Consider the following 27,069-nt stretch of genomic DNA (forward strand, 5'->3'; position numbering starts at 1 on the left):
AGTTTTTTTTTTTTTTTTCAATTTTGCAGTTTTTTTTTTTCATTTTTTAATAGGGATTTTTTTCTTTAGAAATTTTATTTTTGCTGTAGCATTTCTGTATATGCTACAAATTAGCCACTTTACAGGCACGTTAAGGGGACCCCATAGGCATGAAATTTTAAGGAATTTTTAATTTTCATTGTTACACTTTAAGCATCATTAAAATCACTGCTCCTGAAAAAAATGTTTTTTGTTTTTTTTTTAAATTTTTATTGATACATGTCCCCCAGGGCAGTACCCAGACCCTCATGCCCCTTTTATGACTAATTACTTGCATATAACCCGTCAAAATGGGCACTTGATTTTTCCTGTTCGGCTCCCATAGACTTCAAGGGGGTTCGCTGTTCAGGTTAGAACATTTCCCCTGTTCGGGAGTTTTGCTGCCAACCGCCTATCCCTGGTGATAACTAAAGATCTATATAGGGGATCAGGACTTTCTTCTTACTGCTGGGGATCACTGTAGTGATAACTAGACATCTATATAGAAGAATCAGAACCTCCTCCCTCCTGCTTGGACCCCACTAGTGTCTACTAAAGGTTTATATAGACCTGAGCACAGACATTTCTTCTCCATTTCTATTGTATAGTGCAGGTCAGTGAAATGACCTAAGTTTGTAGTTTACCTCCAGCTGGGTTTGTTGGCTCAATGTTGGCACTGCGTCCACTATGCTATTAGGCAAATAAGCATTTTGAATTTTGCAATTTTGGGACTGGCCAGAGAGTGATCACTTTGAAGCAGTTGGCCAGCTTGAACATATTTTGCAATATACAGTGGGTACGGAAAGTATTCAGACCCCCTTAAATTTTTCACTCTTTGTTATATTGCAGCCATTTGCTAAAATCATTTAAGTTCATTCTTCTTCCTCGTGAATGTACACATAGCACCCCATACTGACAGAAAAACACAGAATTGTTGACATTGTTGCAGATTTATTAAAAAAGAAAAACTGAAATATCACATGGTCCTAAGTATTCAGACCCTTTGCTGTGACACTCATATATTTAACTCAGGTGCTTTCCATTTCTTCTGATCATCCTTGAGATGGTTCTACACCTTCATTTGAGTCCAGCTGTGTTTGATTATACTGATTGGACTTGATTAGGAAAGCCACACACCTGTCTATATAAGACCTTCCAGATCACAATGCATGTCAGAGAAAATGAGAATCATGAGGTCAAAGGAACTGCCTGAAGAGCTCAGAGACAGAATTGTGGAAAGGCACAGATCTGGCCAAGGTTACAAAAAGATTTCTGCTGCACCTAAGGTTCCTAAGAGCACAGTGGCCTCCATAATCCTCAAATGGAAGACGTTTGGGACGACCAGAACCCTTCCTAGAGCTGGCCGTCCGGCCAAACTGAGCTATCTGGGGAGAAGAGCCTTGGTGAGAGAGGTAAAGAAGAACCCAAAGATCACTGTGGCTGAGCTCCAGAGATGCAGTCAGGAGATGGGAGAAAGTTGTAGAAAGTCAACCATCACTGCAGCCCTCCACCAGTCGGGGCTTTATGGCAGAGTGGCCCGACGGAAGCCTCTGCTCAGTGTAAGACACATGAAAGCCCGCATGGAGTTTGCTAAAAAACACCTGAAGGACTCCAAGATGGTGAGAAATAAGATTCTCTGGTCTGATGAGACCAAAATAGAACTTTTTGGCCTTAATTCTAAGCGGTATGTGTGGAGAAAACCAGGCACTGCTCATCACCTGTCCAATACAGTCCCAACAGTGAAGCATGGTGGTGGCAGCATCATGCTGTGGGGGTGTTTTTCAGCTGCAGGGACAGGACGACTGGTTGCAATCGAGGGAAAGATGAATGCGGCCAAGTACAGGGATATCCTGGACAAAAACCTTCTCCAGAGTGCTCTGAACCTCAGACTGGGCCGAAGGTTTACCTTCCAACAAGACAATGACCCTAAGCACACAGCTAAAATAACGAAGGAGTGGCTTCACAACAACTCCGTGACTGTTCTTGAATGGCCCAGCCAGAGCTCTGACTTAAACCCAATTGAGCATCTCTGGAGAGACCTAAAAATGGCTGTCCACCAACGTTTACCATCCAACCTGACAAAACTGGAGAGGATCTGCAAGGAGGAATGGCAGAGGATCCCCAAATCCAGGTGTGAAAGACTTGTTGCATCTTTCCCAAAAAGACTCCTGGCTGTATTAGATCAAAAGGGGGCTTCTACTAAATACTGAGCAAAGGGTCTGAATACTTAGGACCATGTGATATTTCAGTTTTTCTTTTTTAATAAATCTGCAACAATGTCAACAATTCTGTGTTTTTCTGTCAGTATGGGGTGCTATGTGTACATTCATGAGGAAGAAGAATGAACCTAAATGATTTTAGCAAATGGCTGCAATATAACAAAGAGTGAAAAATGTAAGGGGGTCTGAATACTTTCCGTACCCACTGTATGTGAACCAAAATGACAGTTTTTGTGTGCATGTGTAGCACTGCGCCAATACATAAATCAGAGTTTTCAGTGTCACTACTGTGGCACCCTTACAAGAAACCTCAGGGAAACAGTAAAAACATTGTCAGAAGTTCTGACCCCTCCCCACTCTACAAAAATATGTGTATTTATCCTGTCCCCCCTGGAGAGATTTTCCTATCATTTCCTGTCTTGCAGGAACTGAAGGAAAATCTCCCCAGTTAGGACACAGATATTAGCTGGAGTTGCTCAGGCCAGGGTGACAGTGCCACGCCTAATAGCTTACATGCAATCCTTTGTTGCCTACCCATTGTAAGTCTCAACCCAGAGGAGGAAGCTCCAAGGTGTCACTGGTGTTTGAGTTTCCCTAGGTGGATGATGTCAGGCCAGACCACATTACCTGTACTTGACAATTCTTCGCTTCTTGTGGTAACTTGTTCTGTAACACCTATGGGGTCTTTTTGAGTTTCTAAAAAAAAATAAAAATTTGAAAAATAAGTCAAGGGAAAAGGCTGGACCTACACACTGGTACTTGTTATAATGGAAAGTTACTCTGACTATTCTGCCATCTATCAGTTGTGGACAAATAAGGGCGTAGTTGTAATTAAACTTTAATTCTGATGGCTGTTTTATCCAGTGATATATTGTAATCTGTACCTTATAGAAGTTTTGAACTCATTTGGAAACTAAAGGTGACACTTACCGTATATCTGCAAATCAATGTTTCCTCTCAAGTCATTGAACCATCCAGGGACCTCCACCCGACAGCAGTATATTCCTTTATCTTCTCCAGTCACATTAGTGATGGTCAGTGACACCTTCCCCTGTGTTATGTCCCCCAGTATGGAGTATCTGTCAGATCTTCTCCAGGTCACTTTGCTGCCATCAGTCTCGATGATAACATTATTACAGTAAAGTGGTATGCATTGGCCTTGTCCCCAGCACATGGTGTGTGGCTTTTTATGAACAGTATAATGACAGGGCAGGATTATTGTATCACCTACTGATCCTGTCACATGTTCCGCTCTTCCTGACCAAACTGCAGAGAAAACAAAGAGATATTGGTATTTGATTAGAGCGAGCAGGGGGGTCCTCTAGATATTTTGTATGCTGCATATGGCAGTTAAAGCGTAGCTAAACCCAAAAACACAGATTTAATATATGGGGCAGTAGGCAGGATTTCTTAACCTTATCTTAAAATATTAAATAAGACACCTTCAGACTTCAACTTTGGAATTAAAGAGGCCGCGGCCGTTTATTATTTCACACATAAAGATCGATAAATCTTTTTAAACTTGAATAAAACAGCAGTATAGAAAAACAACCCGGTCCCAACGACCCAGGTTGCCATTAACAAATAAATATATCAAAACATCCAAACACAAATACAAAATAACGTCCCCCTTCGCTGTGACCGAAGGTGACCCTAAAATAACAAACTGACCGCGACAAACAAAAACAGGGGGGGGTGGGGGGGGGAACCGCTGGGCTGACTTCTTCCTTCTCCTGTTGACTGGCGACGTGACGATTCATCTGTGAGGAGGCCCGTTAAATAGGACCACTTGAACTCTTCTGACCAATCAGATTCAACTCTTCTAGGCGGGAAAAAACCCGGCTCAAACTGGTAAGGGACTTATTCTCCCTGGATACTGGGTAAACTAACTATCCCCTATAGCCAATCAGCTTTCTTCTCATCTGACAGGCTCTAATCTGCCTAAACACTAACTCAGCCTATTCCTTACTCTAAGCTATCCTCACCTGCCACTTCCCCATAATTAAAAGAGGCCATTCGTCCCCTTTTCTTTTTATGGGGCAGTAGGCAGGATTTCTTAACCTTATCTTAAAATATTAAATAAGACACCTTCAGACTTCAACTTTGGAATTAAAGAGGCCGCGGCCGTTTATTATTTCACACATAAAGATCGATAAATCTTTTTAAACTTGAATAAAACAGCAGTATAGAAAAACAACCCGGTCCCAACGACCCAGGTTGCCATTAACAAATAAATATATCAAAACATCCAACAGGCAGGCGGCTCACACCCGCCTGGCACACCCCCAACACGCGGCCTCTTCAATACTAGTACTCAGGTTGGCATTAAAAGTATCAAGGCCAATATCTGATAAGTGGGTGTCATCAAACCTGTACAGCCCACTAGTACCACCCTCCAACTCCCTATGCCTGAAAGATAAAATCCCGACGACCCGCAGCAGCTTTTCCAGAGCCCTGTTGACGCGCTTACGAATTTTTTCAAATGGTCTCAAGTAACAGTGCTTGAACCAGGCAAGTCTCGGGATGACCTCCGAAAAAACCACTGTCATAAAAGGAAACGACAACTTTAACAATTGTAGGTCATCCCGGATTGCAAAAATCAGATCCAAAGTCCTAGCTCTACCTACATCATTCCCCCCAAGGTGTACTACCAGTACATCCGGGGGGGGAAGAAACTGCAGAAGTCTAAAAATTTCGGGACGAAATTCCGACCACAGCATTCCTCTCTTGCTAAACCACTGAATCCTATAAAAATTGGGATCTAAGCCAAGGTTTTCACCGTAGGAACGTCTTCTGGCTCGTGCACGAGCCCAGTGCACGAAAGAGTGTCCGATGATCCATATGGTTAGGCATCGTCCTGAAAATTTTAACAAACAGTGTCAGGGCGGATATAAGATTGAAAAACATCCGACTTCCATCTACCCAACTTTTTAACAAATTGATCATCAAGACCCAATCTCGCAGCTTCAGTAGCGGCACCGATACGAAAGGAATGGGAAGTCAACCTTTCCTTATCCAGCCCCAACTGAACGAGACACTTCTTAAAAACAGCATTAAATTGATAGCCAGTTAATGGCCTACCATCCTGATGATTGAACAAGAATACGGAACCGTCCGCTCTAATAGCCAAAAATTTTTGCAGTAAACGCACCGGACATACTGACGAGTTGCGGAACCTGTGCAATTCGACACGCTTCCCAACACCCAACTGATCCGTCTTAGAGAAACGTATCAAAATGCTACAGGCCATGTCAGATAAAATTGCGTCCGAGACAAAAAGACCGGAGCTAAACGTCCTATTAGTCGGCACTAGCTCAGAAATTCTTAGTGCCGCAAAAAACATCAACGAAAAAGCCGCCTGAAAAAGGACCGACTCATAATAAGAAAAGCAAACGGACGACGTAATTGAACACAAATTCACCAAAAGTGAGACAGTGACAGGCTTCCTGGAATCGGGCAAAAAAGTCGCCTTTCGATATCCCTTCATGGCTTGACGCACCGTAAAAAATGAAACACATGAAGGGAAATTCCGTAACTTAACAAAAAACGATACTCCGGCCAAAATTTTGTTCACGTGAGACCACGCATACCCTCTATGGAACAATAAATTTAGAAATGACAGCACCAAATGTTCCGAAAAACTATCCGGGGATACACCCGATGACTGAAGATGCGACACCCATAGAGACCATGCAGATTGGTATCCTGCCATGGTCGACGGAGCCAAAGAGCGCAATACATTCCTTGCCACCAAATCTAAACTATGTACCACAGGTGGCTCGGGTAATGACAGCTCAGCTCGTCCGCTTCCGGAAACAGCGTAAAAAAGCGTTCCATCTGTAAGCGAGACAAAGCATCCGCCAAACCATTATCTCTGCCCGGGACGAAAGTCGCCTTAATCCAAATATTAAAGGACAAACATTTAGACACAAGATAACGCAATAACGCAATAACAGGAGGGGATTTTGAAGATAAACAATTGATAGCAAACATCACCCCCCTGTTATCCGTCCTAACCATCAATCTCCTGTTCCGAAAGTGATGGCCCCAGACTTCCAGGGCCACCACAATTGGAAAGAGCTCCAGAAGAACACTGTTACGTGTGAAACCCAACTGAACCCATCGCGGACACCAGCGGTCGGCGCACCAGTGTGTGCGCCAAATGGCGGCGAAGCCAACCGAACCCGCTGAATCCGTAAAAAGGCAAAAATCCTTGTCCAGGATGAATTCCTCCTGCCAAACACTTTTGCCATTGAAATCCGACAAAAACTGGAACCACACTAACATATCTTCCCTGACCTCCTGAGTTAACCTCACATGAGAATTGGGCGACTTGAGACCCGCAATCGTCGCATACAGCTTCCTGGAAAATAGCTTACCCAGGGGAATGACCCTGGAAGCAAATGCCAGCAAACCAAGCAAGGACTGCATCTCCTTAAGACGAACCTTACGTCTCCGGATCAGAGACAATAGACAATGTTTGAGTTTGGACACTTTCTCTCGCGGGAGCCTAAACTCCATTACCTCTGAGTCGATGGTGATACCTAAAAATTGAATGCAGGTAGACGGCAACGCCGTTTTCTCATGAGCCAACGGGATCCCAAAAAGCTCGCACAACTGTACAAAACCATCCAGTAAGCGCAAGCAGTCCGTAGATCCCGCCCGCCCCAAGAACAAAAAATCGTCCAAATAGTGAACGATGTCGGTCGAATCACAAAATGTTGAAACGACCCATTCCAAAAAGGTTGCGAAACATTCGAAATAAAAACATGACAATGAACATCCCATAGGGAGACATCTGTCAAAATAAAAATTGCCCGAAAAGAAAAACCCCAGGGAATTAAATGCGTCCGGGTGTACCGGCAGCAGACGAAAGGCCGATTTAATGTCAGCCTTGGCCATCAAAACCCCCCTCCCTAGGCCCCTTAATTTCACTAGGGCATCGTCAAATGAGGAATACTGGACCGTAGCTAAATCCTCGCTTATCTCATCATTTAAAGAATCCCCGAAAGGAAACGACAAATGATGAATAAGCCTGTAAGTATTAGGCTCCTTCTTTTGGACAATGCCCAAAGGGGAGATCCTAAAATTCCTAAAGGGGGGGACCGAGAAAGGGCCAGCGAATCTACCCAATTCAATTTCCTTACTCACCTTTTCCTCCACGACTGATTCCAAACCCTCAACAGACCTAAGATTGTCCACCAACCTACAACCCTGACCGGAAAACTTGGGCAGGGGAAAACCATCAGTAAAACCCTCAGTGAGGAGGTTGGCTTTCGCCCTGTCGGGGTAACGCTGAAGCCACGGGAGCATGGCGGTGAGGCTCACTGGGGTTACCGCCTTTGTGCAGAACACCCGTGGCCTGACCCCCTTGCCTCTTAAAGCACTTTGCGATGGGGTGGGCCCCAGAGCAAAACGCGCATTCGTGCCTGTACTTGCATGAACCCGGCCACTTGCAGACGGATTCATTGAAGTTAAAGCACACTCCTTTTCTAAACTGCAAACCCGAGGAGGAGGCTTGGGGCTGCTGGCTCGGAAAGGGCTGCCTGGGAAAAATTGACCTTTGTGGGAGAAAAAGGTCCAGCCAAAGGCTGACATCCTTTACTCCCCACTTCATAGCGGGCTGCACCGCCAGCTTTTGGCGAAACGCCACGTCGTACTGAAACCAGGAGGTTCCGCCGAAATTTTTGTACGCTTCCAGTATAATATCGGCATGCTGAAACAACCCGACGCTTTTAGCAGGGAAACGTTCGCACATAACCGACGAAAAAATAAAAAAGCCCTGCAACCAGTTGTTGAAAGACTTGGAAATAGGGCGCCTCCTCTCATCATCGTCCTTCTTATCTGCCCTAGCAACAAAATCTTTAGCGGAAGGTAATAGTGACAACATATCCATAAAATGTCCCTGCCAGATCCTCTCCTTAACGGACTCAGATAAGTGGAAACCTAACGGGGACACCTCACAGGTGAGAGTTTCCCTAAGGGAAGTCTCCGGCAGATTCTGCGCTTTAGCTAGGAGGTAAGAAGCTGACATATCGGAATGTAAACTCTGGGGCCTATGAGGTTCAACCTCCAAATTGCCCATTGGGGGAATCCATACATCCCTAGGTGAAGGAGCAGGCTGGGGAACCACCATGTCGCCCGATATAGTAGTAGTGGGGGCAGACATGGCAGCTGGGGATGGCAGCACAGTAGCAGGGGTACTCGACCCAGCACCCGTGCTGGTTTCTAATAAGGACTTAAAGTCCTTCAGGAAAGCCTGTAATAATCCTGACATGGCAGGCAGGGGTGCGCTGTCCTGAGCAACAGCGCCCCTGGTGGTGTGTTCCGGTTCCGTGTGTAATGTTCGGGGGGGCCTAGTGACCAGGGAGGTGGCTACCACATTCTCCACGAAGATCTCCTCACCTGATCTTGCCGGCGCGATCCCCTCCGAGCTCCTCGTCCCGCCGACCGATCTTGCCACCGCCGACTGGGCCCTCGCTCCGTCACCCGGAGCAGGTCTTCCCGCTTGGCCGCTCCTCGGCGATGCTCCGCTGCCCCTCCCGGCTCTTCGGACCTCCACCGGAGGGGAGAAACGATGGCGCGGATTGCGCCGCCTCTTCACCGGCCCGATCCCCTGGCCGGCTCTTCCGGGTGTGACGCGCCTGCTCACACCGCTTCCCGTGACGTCTTCTCCGCCCGTCGTCGCCGAGGATGACGCTCTTCCGTCCGGGACCGTTACGTCAGCCGATCCCCGTCCGACTTCACTTCCGGCGGCCGCTCTCGATGCCGGTCCCGCTCCATCTTCTCCCGCCGCTCTACCGGAGTCCGCGACGAGCGGCAGCTCGAGACACCGCCGGACCCAATCTTCGCCTCCAGCCTCACCCGCCCGCTCGATCAGTCTTCTCATGAGGCTCATCGCTCCTGAGGTAAGTTGAAACGCCTGTCTTCTCCTCTTCTGTCTTCAGCCAGGACCGCTCCGGAAGCTTCCGTTCTTCCACCCGATGACGCTGGGCTGGTACCGCAACGAAAGGGAAAGCCGCTGACACCCGACGATGACCCTCTTAGACCGCCGCTGCACCGACCGCTCCTTCCGTCTGGGAACCGCTGGGCTGACTTCTTCCTTCTCCTGTTGACTGGCGACGTGACGATTCATCTGTGAGGAGGCCCGTTAAATAGGACCACTTGAACTCTTCTGACCAATCAGATTCAACTCTTCTAGGCGGGAAAAAACCCGGCTCAAACTGGTAAGGGACTTATTCTCCCTGGATACTGGGTAAACTAACTATCCCCTATAGCCAATCAGCTTTCTTCTCATCTGACAGGCTCTAATCTGCCTAAACACTAACTCAGCCTATTCCTTACTCTAAGCTATCCTCACCTGCCACTTCCCCATAAATAAAAGAGGCCATTCGTCCCCTTTTCTTTTTATTATAGCTTGCCAGAGGCAGACACGGTCCAACCTGTGTGGCAACCATGGCCCCTTTATGGATACAGTGAAGAAAATAGTGTAGACGTGAAGAGACAGGAAATGTGTTACTGGCAGGATCACAAGGTGAAAATACAGGGGAGAAAAAGAATGCAACCATCTGATCTAAGCGCTGGTACACTGCAATAAAAAAAAAAAAAATTGTTTTCTTTGGGTTTAGCTACTCCCAAAACAAAAACAGCAGAAAGAGGGCGCCTGGGTCAGTGTGATAGTAAAAGCAAGTTAAGGCCCGTAGACACGATAAGAAAATCTGTAGGGAAAATTTGTCCGACGACCGATCTGTCGATTTTCGGATTGTTAGTATGGTGCTTTCAACAGCCGACTCCGACTTTTCGGACGAAAAATCCTGATGTGCAGGCTATAAAATTTTTATCGTCCGTCAACACAACGTCCGATTTTCGTCTCATTAGTACAGTTTTCGAAGGAAAAAATCTTAAGAGCAAGACTAGGCATGCTCAGAGACGAAAGAACACATACAAAGCAATCCAACACATGACATCACTTTTGAAGTAGCATGTCACAAAAAATGGACAACAGATCGTTCAATAATCTGATCGTTTGTACGGGGATTTACACTTTATTCATATAAATAATTTTTCCATATATATAATTTTTTCATATATATACTTCTCTCTCCCTCCTGCATTCAGGTTGGTCTATAAATATGATTATGGGTGCGCCTGTATTTATATATATGTTTACATTTGTATTTATTTCTATGTTAATGACGACTTCAGCTCCTTGTCTATTTGATTGCAGGATATAAGACACATATAAGACATGTTGCTGCATGTGGTCTCCTCCCCCTGCTGGACTGATGCTGTTACTTCTTTTCAAATGATATCTCCCGATTTGCCGATTCGATCTGTTGTGTGGTCTGTTCATGTATGCTACCTGGATTTGTTTTGTCCTTTTTTTTTAACTTTTTCTTCTTTTTTCCTTTTTTTTGCTGTGTTTGGTTCCTTCTTTTCTTTATCTCACCCTCCCTCTTGTGTGTGTGCATGGTGTATAGGTAGCATTATTATTGTGAGGATTATTCCAGTTTGATGGAGCTATGCTACATATTTAGTCAATTTGAGCAATCACACACACTCTGGGGGTTTTCGGTGTATTTTTGAATATAAAGCATTTTAAACGAATACATTTGTGTGTTGCATGAGGATATTGTTCATGGAAGATACTTTGTTGTAATATGATCATATATACAGTGTTTTATTATATTGATTAGTATGGATCTCTATGTATGTATCTTTACATTTTTTATTTTCACACACAAATTTATTTCTGTTTTTGTTTTTATACAATCCCGGGTTTGCGAATGAGCAAAGTGATATGTGACCTAATAACGACTCCGTTAGGGGTTAAATTGTTTGGTCATTGATTGCTTGAGCAGCCTATGGGGGTGGTCTTTCGTTCATTTAGGTGCATCTGATTTAGTTTAAGACAATTATGCACATTATGGAGCTTTTCGTTATCTATATATAACTTGTTTTTAGTCATGCACACTATAGCTATGATTAAGCACTGTTAGTAATGTGAAATGCGTCAGCTGTCTCTGATCCGTACCTCTGTATGCTGTGGTATTTTATCCTCTTTTCAATAAATATTTGCATTGGAGTGCGGCTGTCCAGACACACTTTTTGTTCTACTTTATTCATATACACTTACATAAAATTATCTCGCAAGCTGCACACAAGCAGGGCCGGCCTTTGAGGTGTGCGAGCTGTGCAGCCGCACAGGGCGCCATGGGCAACAGGGGCGCCGTGCGGCCATCATAGCTCGCAAATGATGAGGCCGCACAGCGGGAGGTAAGCGGCGACCGTGGCCTGGAGAGGGTTAACGCTGTGCGGCTGTGCCTGTGTCTCCGAGTCCGGACTGTCTGCACTGCGGGGCTGAGCTGTGTATCTCACACACAGCTCAGCTTCAGGGACGCGAGAGGAGAGAGAGAGAGATCGTCCTCCTCCCACCTCCCCTCTCCTCCTGGGTCTGCCCCGCCCACACTCTCCGGGGATGTGTGGGCAGGAATTTTAACACACAACACAGAAGAAAAGCTGCAGCGTGAGCCTTCATCCTGGGGTAAGTAAGTTTACCCTCTCTCCTGCCCCAGTAACAAATGTAAGGGGGGGCTCTGAAGTAAGGGGGGTCTGGGGGGTCTCTGATGTAAGTGGAGTCTGTGAGGGGGGTCTCTGATGTAAGGGGGGTATGTGGGGAGCTCTGATGTAAGGGGGGTCTGTGGGGGTCTCTGATGTAAGGGGAGTCTGTGAGGGGGGGCTCTGATGTAAGGGGGGTCTGTGGGGGTCTCTGATGTAAGGGGAGTCTTCAAGGGGGGGGCTCTGATGTAAGGGGGGTCTGTGGGGGGCTCTGATGTAAGGGGGGCTCTGAAGTAAGGGGGGTCTGTGGGGGGGCTCTGATGTAAGGGGGGCTTTTTAGTAAGGGGGGGTCTGTGGGGGGCTCTGATGTAAGGGGAGTCTGTGGGGGGCTCTGATGTAAGGGGGGTCTCTGATGTAAGGCGGGTCTGGGGGGGGGGCTCTGATGTAAGGGGGGGCTCTGATGTAAGGGGGTCTGTGGTGGGCTCTGATGTAAGGGGGTCTGTGGGGGGCTCTGATGTAAGGGGGGTCTGTGGGGGCTCTGATGTAAGGGGGGTCTCTGATGTAAGGGGAGTCTGTGGTGGGCTCTGATGTAAGGGGGGTCTGTGGGGGGCTCTGATGTAAGGGGGGTCTGTGGGGGGCTCTGATGTAAGGGGGTCTGTGGGGGGGGCTCTGATATAAGGGGGGTCTCTGATATAAGGGGGGTCTGTGGGGGGCTCTGATGTAAGGGGGGTCTGGGGGGACTCTGATGTAAGGGGGGTCTCCGATGTAAGGGGAGTCTTTGAGTGGGGGTCTCTGATGTAAGGGGGGTCTGTGGTGGGCTCTGATGTAAGGGGGGTCTGTGGGGGGCTCTGATGTAAGGGGGGTCTGGGGGGGGCTCTGATGTAAGGGGAGTCTGTGAGGGGGGGTCTCTGATGTAAGGGGGTCTGTGGTGGGCTCTGATGTAAGGGGGGTCTGTGGGGGGCTCTGATATAAGGGGGGTCTCTGATGTAAGGGGGGTCTGTGGGGGGCTCTGATGTAAGGGGAGTCTGTAAGGGTCTCTGATGTAAGGGGGTCTGTGGGGGTCTCTGATTTAAGGTAGGTCTGTGGGGTGGGGGGTCTCTGATGTAAGGGGGGTCTGTGGGGGGGTCTATGATGTAAAGGGGGCTCTGAGGGTCTCTGATGTAAGGGGGGTCTCTGATGTAAGGGGAGTCTGTGGGGGGGGGGCTATGATGTAAAGGGGGCTCTGTGGGGGGGGGGTCTCTGATGTAAGGAGGGGCTCTGATGTAAGGGGGACTCTGTGGGGGTCTCTGATGTAAGAGGGGCTCTGAGGGGGGGTCTCTGATGTAAGGGGGTCTGTGGGGGGTATCTGATGTAAAGGGGGCTCTGTGGGGGGTCTCTGATGTAAGTGGGGCTCTATGGGGGTCTCTGATGTAAGTGGGGGCTCTGTGGGGGTCTCTGATGTAAGGGGGGCTCTGAGGGTCTCTGATGTAAGGGGGGGGCTCCTTGGGGGGTCTCTGATGTAAGGGGGGGCTCCATAGGGGGTCTCTAATGTTAGGGGGGCTAAGTAATTAGTGAACATAAAAAAGTTCCAAGAAAAGTCCAATGAAGTGCCAAAAAGGTGCAATAAAATGTGCAAAAAAGTGCAAATAAATATTTATGGTGACAAAGCTGCTTCCACCAATCACCCCAAACTGACTCACCAGACTTAAATAAAAGCTGATGTATTTTATAGAATCACGCTATGTTGATTCATTTTTTGCACATTGTAGAGGTTATGAATATTTAATTGTTATTTATCTAGTAGTGGTATATGATATGTATACTGTAGTAGCCATGCAGATTTTATTATTATTTTGCACTGTGCACTTTTTACAACAGAAACAGATTTGGGTGACGTATTTATATATCATGTTAGGGTAAATACTATTTTTGCGCTGATTTTTTTCCCTCTTTTTATCTTGCTGATGCACCCACTTGGAGTCAATTAGCAGCAAGTATACTCTTAAATAGTTTTTCAATAGATACAGCCATGTTTAGGGGGGTGCGAGAGGTGGGGGGGGGCGCCACAGGATTAGCTCTCACAGGGCGCCTAAACACCTAAGGCCGGCCCTGCACACAAGTCAGATGAGGATCACCAATCAAGCAGCAAGCCGTCACGAGGGATGAGAAGACCACTGTGGGGATAAGCATTTTCCCATAAGTATGTGTGAATTCTGTTTTCAAACCTTGATTAACAGGCTTAGTTAACTTGCCTAATGGGCACTTTCACCCCTTTCTGCCCAGGCCAATTTTCAGCTTTTTTCTTTTCGTATAAATTTTTTTAGACATATAGAGCTTTCTTTTGGTGTTATTTAATCATCACTGGGTTCATTATTTTTTGCTACACAAAAAAAAAAGACCAAACATTTTTGAAGGAAAAAAAAAACCTTTTTCTTCATTTCTGTTATAAAATTTTGGAAATAAGTAATTTTTCCACTGATGAGGTGGTACCAATAGGCTGCACTGATGGGCACTGATTAGGCTGCACAGATAATCAGGACATTAATGATTAGTGTCCTTATTATCAGTGTAAATGTGCCTTGTCACAGGAAAGCAGCTTATGGGCTTTCCTTTCCTCACGCAGTGACAGTGCTGAGGAAAGGAAATGCATTTGTTTACCTGTGATGAGCTGTGATTGGACACAGCTGATCATATGGTAAATGGCTCCTGTGATTGGCCCTTTACTCACGATCTGTGATCAGCTGTGTTGTACACAGCGATCACATAGCATGCCTTAAGGTCGCATGGCCAGGCAGGGTTCTGGGAGAATGTCAATAGACACCCTCCCAGAAATGTGTAACCGGGCTGTAGATGTCATTCTGCTATAGCGCGGTCGGTAAGAGGTTAATGTCTGTCCCTGGATGTACACACAGTTCTTCACAAACTGTAAATTGCTAATACAGTATATCCACATTGAAGAAAAATAAGCTGTGTCATTAATTATGTGGGGTACACGCTATGAAAAAAATTGGAAAACAAATTCCGCACGAGGAACTATTATTTGATTTTCATATAGTGTGTACACAACTTTCGACATCCAATTCAGACTTTCCAAATGAAAATTTCCAAAAAGTCAAACTCCAAAATTTTTCTTGGATGTGAACAGAACTAATGATTTTCGTTTATTGTGTACAATTTCCTTGTAGGAAATAGGAAAGACTGGGCATGATCAGAAACAAACAACAATAAGTCAAACAAAAAAAAGCCTTGGTCCTTTAAGATTGTTTTTAGCATTAGTACCATCCTCGGCTTCAATCTGCTGTGAAACATTGAGGCAAACCGGACGATCGTATGCTAGATTTTCTTATTCTGTGTACTAGGCTTTGTACTGGGCTTAAGGGCACACCACACAAGCTACAATTTAACTATAAAATCTCTCTACAATTAACTTTTTAGATCTACCAAATTCATGTAACTATGTTATGTAACTATTTATGTAACTATGTTGCATCAAAGTAATCCAGGTACCTTTTCAAAGTTGCTGAATTTTAAAGTCGAATAGATGGGATGGGGTGCCAGTGAAATCAATAGGCTCTGACTTGTCATGCGACTTTGTGTCCAAAGTCGCATGACAGGTCTCACTAGTGGAAACAGAGCCTAAAACTCATTACTCACATGTAATGAGCAATATTAATTGATCTGTATCCTTATAAACTTTCAAAAATGTTCCTTTGTTACTTATTTCTTTCATATATTGTGCTGGTCTTGTGACCCATCCTTTCTCTCTCCCTCTCTCTCAGGAAAACCTGCTAGCCTAAACGAGACTATGAAGACAGGATGAGATCATGTTCTGTGAAGGATAGGAGGGATGGGGGTGGGGCTGGGCAGGACTTTCTAATAAAGACCGACACCCTTTCCAGGAAGTGAAAGACAGCTTAGCAAATTCAGATAAAGGGAGATAGCGTTGTCGGTGAAGAACAGGAAGAAGCTGTCTGTCTAGCTTAGATAAGACTTTCTAAGCTAAACAAACAGCTAGCCAGAAAATGAATAATATCAAAGATAAATATATTTACCATACTAATAATAGGAAAAAGTCCATTTGACCAGAGTTTTCCACTAGGCAGCGGGGATGCCGATACACGGGACCGGCGGCTGCGATTGCCACCGAGCAACTGCGATCGCTCCCTGCTGACCACAGCCGACCGTTCTTCTCTCTGAAATGATCACAGAGCATCTCTGATCCTTCTATAAAGAATCACAGGTCTATATGGTCATTTCACAAGCCCCTCCCCCCACAGTTAGTAAACTCTTCCCTAGGCTCGCATCTAACCCTTTGATCACCCACTAGGTTAACCCCTTCCCTGCCAATGTCATTATTACAGTAACAGTGCATATTTTTAGCACTGATTACTGTAGTAAGGTCACCCCAAAAGTGTCAAAAATGTCAGTTAGGGGTCCGATCTGTCTGCTGCAATGTCGCAGTCCCACTAAAAATCGCAGATCGCCACCATTACTAGTAAAATAAAAAAAATAAATAAATAAAAATGACATACATTTTTCCCCTAGTTTGTAGACACGATAACTTTTGCGCAAACCAATCAAAATACGATTTTTTTTTTTCTTTTACCAAAAATATGTAGCAGAATACAAATTGGCCTAAAAGGATGAAAAGTTTTGATTTTTCCTTCTTTTTTTTTTGGTAATGTTATATAGCAGAATGTGAAAAATATTGTGTTTTTTTTTTTTTTTTTCAGAATTGTCGCTCTTTTTTTGTTTATAGCGCAAAAAAAAAAAAATCACACAGGTGATCAAATACCACCAAAAGAAAGCTTTATATGTGGAAAAAAAAGGACATTAATTTTATTTTGGTTAAGTGTCGCACGACCATGCAATTTTCTGTTAAATTAAAGCAATGCCAAATGGCAAAAAATGGCCTGGTCATTAAGGGGGGCAAATCTTTCTGGTCCAGAAATGGTTAAAGTATGTGTTAACCCTCACCTTCTAAAGCAACCCATTCATTTTAAAATAGAAATGGCAAAACATTTGTGTATATATATAAAAAGACACTTTATCAATATATTTTTTTATTTTTGTCAAAACTGGTCACATAATCTCTGTTCTCAGCTGCAAAGGGGCCTGGAGAGGTGGGGGGTGGAGAAACAGCATCACACTGACCTTTCCAGTGAATGGCTGTGCTAGAGGACAGACAGGCTGTTCTCCAAACACAGCCAGAAGACTGACCACGCTAGTATGGATGTGCTACTATGCCTAGCATTGTCAGTTTGAAATAGGAAAGCAGAGGGACTGGAAGGATCACCAGGTATTGCACACAAAGGAAGCAATGCAAAGAGAACAGGATGCACAAGTATATGGCATAACAGACACATGTCAGGAATATGAAATGTTGGGGTAACAAACACTTTGGGCGTCATGTACACTTTACGTTTTGCTAACTCTCCTGGATGCCTTTCCCTTTGGCAGCAGCGTTTTGGCAGAAAAAGCTTGACACTTACGCTTACGCGTTTAGGCGCATCAAGCGCTTGGGCGTTAATTCACTTCACTGGCTAGAAGAATAATAACAAAATAACACTGAAGCACTAATGAGCCTACTGTTAACGTGCGTTTAGATGCGTTTACATGTGCCAAGGGTTTTTCTGCCAAAATACCACTGCTCCTGGACGCACTTGCTGTTTTTTTTCTGCCTCTAAACTCCTCTAAAAGCCTATGTGTGCATAGATACATAGGCTAATATGCAGGGTTGTTTAGAGGTAGACAAAAAAAAAAAAAACAGACACCCCTAGCAGTAACATTAAAATTGTCCAGTGTCCAAGAGGCCTTAATGGACAGTTGTCACATATTGAGTCCCAAGAAAAAATAAATTCCAAATGTTGCATAATGCACACTAAAGTTTCTTGAAAGAAAGTGCACACACACACACAGACCAGTCAATAATTTGCACAAAATTCAAAACCCATGGAGAGCTACACATTAACACAATTCATTACACATAGAACTTCCTCAGGGTGTACTTGCCCTACTTCCCCTTTTTTTTTTTTTTATAAAAGCACACACACGTATATTAACACATACTTCAACACAGTCTTTTACCCTTTTACATCAAATTACAATTATCAATACCTCTAATAGGACAACTTCTAGTAAGGTAAAGAGCATCCCTACCCAAAAAAAAAAAGTGTAGGGGAGGAACAATTGTAAATTCTTTCATACTGTACACCATAGTTTTTCTATAACTAATTACCTACATACATTTCAAGAGTAATACCAATAAAACACATTTATGCAACACCCCCAAAAATGATTAACCATAATCAAAATATATATCAAATGTACTGGCCGCTCAATTAATCAACTATTTATTATTATCAAACCATTTAAGGACCAGGCCTATTTCAAACATTTGTTGTTTACAAGGTAAAATCAGTATTTTTTGCTAGAAAATTACTTAGAACCCCCAAACATTATATTTTTTTTTAGCAGAGACCCTAGAGAATAAAATGGAGATTGTTGCAATACTTTAAGTCACACCATATTTGTGCAGCGGTCTTACAAACGCAATTTTTTTGGAAAAAATAAAAATGTTTAAATTAAAAAATAAGAAAACAGTAAAGTTAGCCCAACTTTTTTATATAATGTGAAAGATGATGTTATGCTGAGTAAATTCATACCTAACAAGTCATGCTTTAAAATTGCACACACTCGTGGAATGGCGACACATTTCAATGTTTAAAAATCTCCATAGGTGACGCTTTAAAATTTTTTACAGGTTAACTTTTTAGAGTTACAGAGGAGGTCTTCTACTCGTATTATTGCTCTCACTCTAACGATCGCGGCGATACCTCACATGTGTGGTTTGAATACCGTTTACATATGTGAGCGTGACTTGTTTGTGTTCGCTTCTGTGCGCAAGCTCTAAAGGGATGGGGTGCTTTACATTTTTTTTCTTATTTATTTAAATTTTTACGTTCTATTTTTACACTGTGCCTTTACATTTTTTTTTATCACCTTTATTCCTGTTACAAGGAATGTAAACATCCCTTGTAATAGAAATAGGCATGACAGGGCCTCTTTATTGTGAGATCTGGGGTCAAAAAGACCTCAGATCTGACATTTACACTTAAAAGCAGAAAAAAAATGTAATTTTACATTTGCCTATATGAAAAAAAAAATGGGCCCTTTAAGGCCGTTACTTGAAAGTGACGTCTGACGTCGCTCTGGTCCTCCAAGGGCATAGAGTCGAGTGTGGGCCATCTTGCTGCCATAACCCCGGTATTTAATGTCAAAATACCGATGTATATACATGGTGGGTGGTCCAGAGGTGGGTAAAAAGAAGGAAACCCATAAGCCTTCAATTGCTGGCTGAAGGATCCATACAAACCCCCTCTATTGTAAATTTTAACCTATATCTAATCCTACTCATAAGTCCAATGGCATTTTCCTCCCCAAATGGGATGCCGTATTTTTAGGTAAGTACAGCCGTGGCCAAAAGTTTGAGAATGACACAAATATTACTTTCACAAAGCGCTTGCTGGGCATTCTTTATGGGATTAAGTTAATTTTCATGGCAAAGAGGGACTTTTCAATTAATTTAAATTCATCGGATCACTCTTCATAACATTCTGGAGTATATGCAAATTGCCATCATAAAAACTGAGGCATCAGACTTTGTGAAAATTATTTTTTGTGTCATTCCTAAAACTTTTGGCAACGACTGCACTATTTTACCCCGTTGTAATAAAATACATCTAATCATGGACAAACTCCAAGTTTTTATTGTTTATTTACCTCATGGGGAACATATGATAAATTTATCTTTGTTTTTTAAGTAATGGTTCCCAATGGATATTTCATGTTGCTGTCCTGCTAAAATTATATTTTCTGAGGACAGAATGCAGCATACTTTGTATAGCACAGTACTAACACCAAGCGCTCACCAATTTGCAGGCCTGCCCGCCATTGTTAATTTTGGCAACAAATTTCAGTTTCGTTTTAGTCTTAGGGTCCTTTAACATGGGCTTTCCGCCCAGCGGACTCTGCTCTGCGGGGGATCGATCCGCTGATCCCCACTAAGCAGGCGGATGACAGCTCTGTCTCCGCTCTGTGTGCAGAGACGGACCTGTCAGATCCCTGCTCTCCTCTATGGGAGATCGGATGAAAACGGACCGCCTGTCCCTTTTCATCCGATCCGATCCTCCAGACAGATGGAAAATAGGGTTTCCATCCATCTGAATTTCACAGACAGGATTGGATCGGATAGCAGCGGGTGTCAGCGGCAATGTCACTGCTGAAGTCCACTGCTCCATAGGGGTGCATGGAGCATCCGGTCAGGTCCACCTGACAAACTGACAGGGGAACCTGATTGGAAAGCCCGTGTGAAAGGGGCCTTGTTAAAAAATTTCTGTGGTGGGAGACGGGACACAGAGTTTTTTATTCACAGATCTCTGTCAATGAATGCTGTGGTTGTGCTGGTTAAGTCAACACAGGTGTATTAACACTAAAAAGTAACAGGACCCTGCAGGAAGAAGCACTCCACAATCCACTGGTGGGCCAGTTTGAGGTTGGGGGAGTAATGTGACCATGTTTTATGTTACCCCCTAAATATAGATTTAACATAAAATATGGACAGAAAGGTGAATTAAGATTTTAAAATCACTGGAGCTTGTAGACCAATGTTGGTCAACTTACGAGGTATAGGGAGCCTCAGCTGTGCCCCCTGACATCACTGAGGAGTGGCATATGAGATTGTACAGCAAATTTTAGAAACTCTTGACATAGTACAGGAGAAGATTGCCAGAGACTGCAGCTATACTACAGGGGATGTCCAGAAACTGCAGACATACAACAGCTGATGGTCATCGACTGCAGATATACTACAGGGAATGGTCAGAGACTGCAGATATACTACAGGGAATGGTCAGAGACTGCAGACATACAACAGGGGATGGTCATTGACTGCAGATATACTACAGGGAATGGTCAGAGACTGCAGATATACTAAAGGGAATGGTCAGAGACTGCAGATATACTAAAGGGAATGGTCAGAGACTGCAGATACACTACAGGAGATGGTCAGAGACTGCAGATACACTACAGGAGATGGTCAGACTATGAACATTATACAGAATATGGTCAGAGACTGCAGACATACTAAAGGAGATAATAGCCAGACTATGGACATAATACAGGACATGGTCAGTGGCTACTACAGAAGATGTTCAGAGACTGCAGACATACTACAGTAAGAGATGATCAAAGCCTGCAGACAAGATACAAGTGTGGAAATATTGAAGACAGCTGCAAGATATTTTTTATTAAACCATTGAGAACGCCAAACCAATGTCTTGAGAGTTCTATTTTTTTAAATAATTAGTTCAGTTATAGTGAAAACACAAAAGGCATCCAACACGTCAGGGGCCAGAAAACATCCTCCTTGATGAGGGCTTAGGACAATCTACTGGGGTGTTTGGAAGACTTGAAAACTATCTTGAGCAGACAAATCTTTATCAGGGATTTACCAGGAGAAGGACCAGTCAGTGATTGTGCAAATGTCAGTGACAGAATGGTAAAAAGGCTGCAGAATAGTGTCAGAGATTGGGGAAATATTACAGCAGACTGCTAAAGATCACTGTTATTACAGATCACTGTTATAACAGACCCCTTACAAAACAGCCAGCAAAAGATTGGATAAATATGGATACACACATGGGAGCAGTGGTGGTAGATGTGCATGTTAGTCCATTGCCAGTGAGTGCAGGGGAGATGTTGGTGAGGAGGCAGATTTATGTTCAGAAGAGGTGATAAGGGAAAGTGGGGGGCAAGAGCACAAGGAGGCGGGAGTGCAGGCATGGTGGTGTGAGCTGGCAGGGGGTCAGACATGGTATAGAGAATGAGGGTCAGACATGGTATAGAGAATGAGGGTCAGATATGGTATAGAGAATGAGGGTCAGATATGGTATAGAGAATGAGGGTTAGACATGGTATAGAGAATGAGGGTCAGACATGGTGTAGAGAATGAGGGTCAGACATGGTGTAGAGAATGAGGGTCAGACATGGTATAGAGAATGAGGGTCAGATATGGTATAGAGAATGAGGGTCAGATATGGTATAGAGAATGAGGGTCAGATATGGTATAGAGAATGAGGGTCAGACATGGTGTAGAGAATGAGGGTCAGACATGGTGTAGAGAATGAGGGTCAGACATGGTATAGAGAATGAGGGTCAGATATGGTATAGAGAATGAGGGTCAGATATGGTATAGAGGATGAGGGTCAGATATGGTATAGAGAATGAGGGTCAGATATGGTATAGAGAATGAGGGTCAGACATGGTGTAGAGAATGAGGGTCAGACATGGTGTAGAGAATGAGGGTCAGACATGGTGTAGAGAATGAGGGTCAGACATGGTATAGAGAATGAGGGTCAGACATGGTATAGAGAATGAGGGTCAGACATGGTATAGAGAATGAGGGTCAGACATGGTATAGAGAATGAGGGTCAGACATGGTATAGAGAATGAGGGTCAGACATGGTATAGAGAATGAGGGTCAGACATGGTATAGAGAATGAGGGTCAGACATGGTATAGAGAATGAGGGTCAGACATGGTATAGAGAATGAGGGTCAGATATGGTATAGAGAATGAGGGTTAGACATGGTATAGAGAATGAGGGTTAGACATGGTATAGAGAGCGGAAGGTGGCATGCAGGAACGGTGGTGAGCCATGCAGTGGTGGAAAGCTGCTGCAGATATGACTCTTACCAATCAAGATCTTGCGAACACATGTCTGGAGACCTTCTTGTTTTATTAGTAACAACAGACACACGGAGACAGTAAATTACATTATAACCATTTAGTTAATACAAAAATCATTACATTATACAAGCAATAACTAGTGGCAGAACTAATAGTCACAGCATAACATACAGCTGCAGCAAATGCAGGGGGTTGGAGGTGCATAAATATGCTGACGAGAGGAGCTATGCATGCAGAGTCAATGGGTGTAGGCCAGGGGTTAGACGGGGTGTGCAGGGGGGAAGGGGATACAAGCAATACTTGCTCCAAGCAATCCAATATTGATTCCATTATTGTGTTTAAAAATGTTCCTATGTTGATTCAGTATTCACTCCATTATAAAGCCTTCTTATATTACTGGGAAACAGAGTAAATAATTATTTCTGTTTGACTACAATGGAAAAAAGAAACTAGTTGAAACCGAAAAATGTCAACATTTCCTTTCTCCATTTAGGGTAAAGGGGTTAAAACTTGGCTCAAGAAGCAGAATACTCCAATAAGTGCATTTACACAGAGACTCAAGAAAGAAATTGATACAAATTGTCATCAAGAAATGTATATATTAGTAATATTATTGTAGGCTTATTTGTAATGTTAGTCGCATAGTAAAATTCCAGTACTCACCATTCACATGAAGGAGATAGAAGCAAATTACACAAACAATCATTGCAGGTTCTCAGATGACCCCAGAGATGCTTATCACTGTTCATAACATTTTGCAGTCTGAATTCACTTTTCAGTGTCTGCAGGTCTGATGCTTTCTGTGGACAGGTCCTCCCTCCTACAAACATTGCATGACAAAGTGTTCCAGATTTATGCTAGTGGACCACAAAAATACAAAGAAACTGAAACACAAGAGACCACTGACTTTGTATTCTCACCATCACTGAACTGCCAGTATGACTAATTATTCTCTGTCATCTTTAAAGAGAAAGTGTACCCTCCTCTGACACTTTTACCTATAGGTAAACCTATGATAAGGCTTACCTATAGGTACTGTAAATATCTCCTAAACATGCACCGTTTAGGAGATATTTACCTTACATGCAGCCAGTGACGTCACGGGCGCATGCGCTCTGAAGGAACGGCCGCTGGTCATACAGGTAAGCGGGGGACACGGCGGGGGCTCGTTCTAAGGTAAGTATTTCATAATGAGCTAGTATGTGATGCATACTAGCTCATTATGTGTTTCTCTTACAGGTTGCAAAAAAAAAAAAGTTGCATGGGTTTACAACCTCTTTAAAATAAATTAGATAGTTGGTTTCCTGCACAGATAAGACTTGTTAGATCACATTTCAAGGTAACCTCTAAGAAAAGGGTTTCCCTGACTAACCAAAATGAGGTTGGGCCTTTCCTTTTCTGATAAACCTAGCAAAAGTCTGCCTGTTTGACAAGAAAAGGTATATAATGCAAAAAAAAAAAAAAGTGACAGTGTGCAGTATGTTCAAAGAAGGAGTATGGAGGGTATAACAGTGGGCAGTATATACAGAAGAGGAGTGAGGAGATTATGACAATGAGCAGTATGTACAGGAGAGGAGTATAGAGGGTAAGACAGAGGACAGTATGTATAGGAGAGGAGTGTGGAGGGTAGGACCAGTGGTGGGATTCAGCCGGTTCGCACCGGTTCCATAGAACCGGTTACTAACTTTCTGCAAGTTTGCAGAACCGGCTGTTCCCTCTGCGCGTCTAAGGACGCGCAGTACAATTGAATGTTCTGCGCTCGGACTGCGCAGCCGCAGACGTGGCGGCCGGGGAGCAGAGCAGTGCGCCCCGACCCGCCCATTCTGTGACAATAGCGAATGAAAATTCGCTATTGTCACACGGATCCTCCTCCTGGCCGAAAGGCAAACACCGTGCCATTGGACGAGGAGGCCGGAGGACTGAGGACTCGGAGACACGGGGAGCCAGGGACTGAAGAGAAGCTGCGTGACCGTCCGTGAGGTAAGTGCATGGGTCTCGCGGGGGGATCGCTGGCACTCTGCAATCATTGGGGGCAATGCTGTGGGCACTCTGCAATCATTGGGGGCAATGCTGTGGGCACTCTGCAATTATTGGGGGCAATGCTGTGGGCACTCTGCAATGATTGGGGGGAATGCTGTGGGCACACTGCAATGATCATTGGGGGCAATGCTGTGGGCACACTGCAATGATCATTGGGGGCAATGCTGTGGGCAATCTGCAATGATTGGGGGCAATGCTGTGGGCACTCTGCAATCATTGGGGGCAATGCTGTGGGCAGTCTGCAATCATTGGGGGCAATGCTGTGGGCACTCTGCAATGATTGGGGACAATGCTGTGGGCACTGTGCATCGAAAGGGGGCACGCTGGTCTCTCTGCATTGAAAGGGGGGCATGCTGGTCACTGTGCATTCAAAGGGGGACATGCTGGTCACTGTGCATTGAAAGGGGGCACGCTGGTCTCTCTGCATTGAAAGGGGGGCAAGCTGGTCACTCTGCATTGAAAGGGGGGCACGCTGGTCACTGTGCTGAAAGGGGGGCACGCTGGTCACTGTGCATTGAAAGGGGGGCACGCTGGTCACTGTGCATTGAAAGGGGGCACGCTGGTCATTCTGCTGGGAAAGGCGGAACTGGTTACTAAAATTTTTGAATCCCACCACTGGGTAGGACCATGACCAGTATGTGCAGAGAAAGAGTATGGAGGGTATAACAGAGGGCGGTATGTACAGGAGAGGAGTATAGAGGGTATGGCAGAGGGCAGTATGTACAGGAGAGGAGTGCGGAGGGTATGACCGTGACCAGTATAAAACAGAGAAGGAGTATGGAGGGTAGGACCATGACCAGTATGTGCAGAGAAGGAGTATGGAGGGTATAACAGAGGGCAGTATGTACAGGAGAGGAGTATAGAGGGTATGACAGAGGGCAGTATGTACAGGAGAGGATTGCTGAGGGTATGACCGTGACCAGAATAAAACAGAGAAGGAGTATGGAGGGTATAACAGAGGGAAGTATGTACAGGAGAGGAGTGTGGAAGGTATGACAATGAGCAGTATGTACACGAGAGGAGTGTGGAGGGTATAACAGAAGGTAGAATAAAAAGGAGAGGAGTGTGGAAGGTATAACAGTGGGCAGTATGTACAGGAGAGGAGTGTGGAGGGTATGAGAGTAAACAGTATATGTAGAGAAGAAGTATGGATGGTATAACTGTGCACATTATGTACAGAAGAGGAGTGTGGAAGGCATGAAAATGAGCAGTATGTACAGGAGTGGAGTGCGGAGGGTATAACAGAGGGCAGTATAAACAGGAGAGGAGTGTGGGGGTATAAAAGTGGGCAGTATGTGCAGGAGAGGAGTGTGGAGGGTATAACAGAGGGCAGTATATACAGGAGAGGAGTGTGGAGGGTATGACAGAGGGCAGTATATACAGGAGAGGAGTGTGGAGGGTATGACAATGAACAGTGTGTACAGGAAAGGAATGTGGAGGCTATGGCAGTGGCAAGTCTGTGCAGGAGAGGAGTGTGGAGGAGATGACAAGAGGCAGTATGTGCAGTAGAGTGTAGGGTATGACAAGGAACAGCATGTACAGGAGAGGAGTGTGGAAGATATGACAGTAGGCAGCATTAGTATGGAGGGTATAAGAGCTGGCAGTACAAACAGCTGAGGACTATGTAGGCTATGACAGTGGGCAAAATGCATGGAAGAGGACTGTATGATAGTGGGCAGTATGTGCTGAAGAGGAGTGTGACGGGTATAACAGTGGGCAGTTTGAGCTGTTTTGCAAGGAGGAATGGGCAAAAATTTCAGTCTCTCGATGTGCAAAACTGATAGAGACATACCCCAAGCGACTTACAGCTGTAATCGCAGCAAAAAGTGGCGCTACAAAGTATTAACTTAAGGGGGCTGAGTAATTTTGCACGCCCAATTTTTCATTTTTTTATTTGTTAAAAAAGTTTGAAATATCCAATAAATTTCGTTCCACTTCATGATTGTGTCCCACTTGTTGTTGATTCTTCACAAAAAATTACAGTTTTATATCTTTATGTTTGAAGCCTGAAATGTGGCAAAAGGTCGAAAAGTTCAAGGGGGCCGAATACTTTTGCAAGGCACTGTATTATATATGATCAGGAGTATTGGCTTTTCCACCTTAAAATCCTGTACCAATTACATTGGGGAAGGAAGAAGGTTTATGCGGCACTGTTCATGTCCGCATCCGGTGTTTTGCTGAGGACACCGGAAGCGATACTTCTGTGACTCATACATAAGGGCGGAAGTAACGGCGCAGGCACCCTCCTATCTTGGTCAATGCCCGCTCAGGGGAAACACGTCAGAGAGGAGGCACCACACTGTCACTATCTTCATCCGCGGTCCGCACTGCAGGCGGCCCCAGACATCTGAGTTTACAAGCTTATTCTCGGTGTAATCTTTGTTATTCTCGGTGCTATGTTTTTTTAATAAAGTTTGCTGGGGTAATGCACTATTGGCTGCCTATGTCGTTTACTACATGTATGAGAGAGTCTGTGGAGCAGTGGCGTCGGCAGGGGGGGGCTGACC

The 27,069-nt window shown here is 44.6% G+C and overlaps 1 protein-coding gene across 1 annotated transcript in view; it reads right to left on the reverse strand.

The window, feature by feature from the left end:
• LOC309552753 (T-cell immunoglobulin and mucin domain-containing protein 4-like) overlaps positions 1 to 27,069 on the reverse strand; it is a gene marked incomplete at its 3' end in the record, with an annotated part of 146,643 nt that overhangs the window by 73,555 nt on the left and 46,019 nt on the right. Inside the window, exon 2 of the mRNA XM_082253669.1 lies at positions 3,168 to 3,503. Within this exon, the coding sequence (XP_082109795.1) occupies positions 3,168 to 3,503 (336 nt within the window). The remainder of the gene's footprint in view (positions 1 to 3,167; positions 3,504 to 27,069) is intronic.

The sequence above is a fragment of the Pelophylax lessonae genome (assembly GCF_965119305.1).
Source record: "Pelophylax lessonae genome assembly, chromosome: 4".
Classification (NCBI taxonomy): domain Eukaryota; kingdom Metazoa; phylum Chordata; class Amphibia; order Anura; family Ranidae; genus Pelophylax; species Pelophylax lessonae.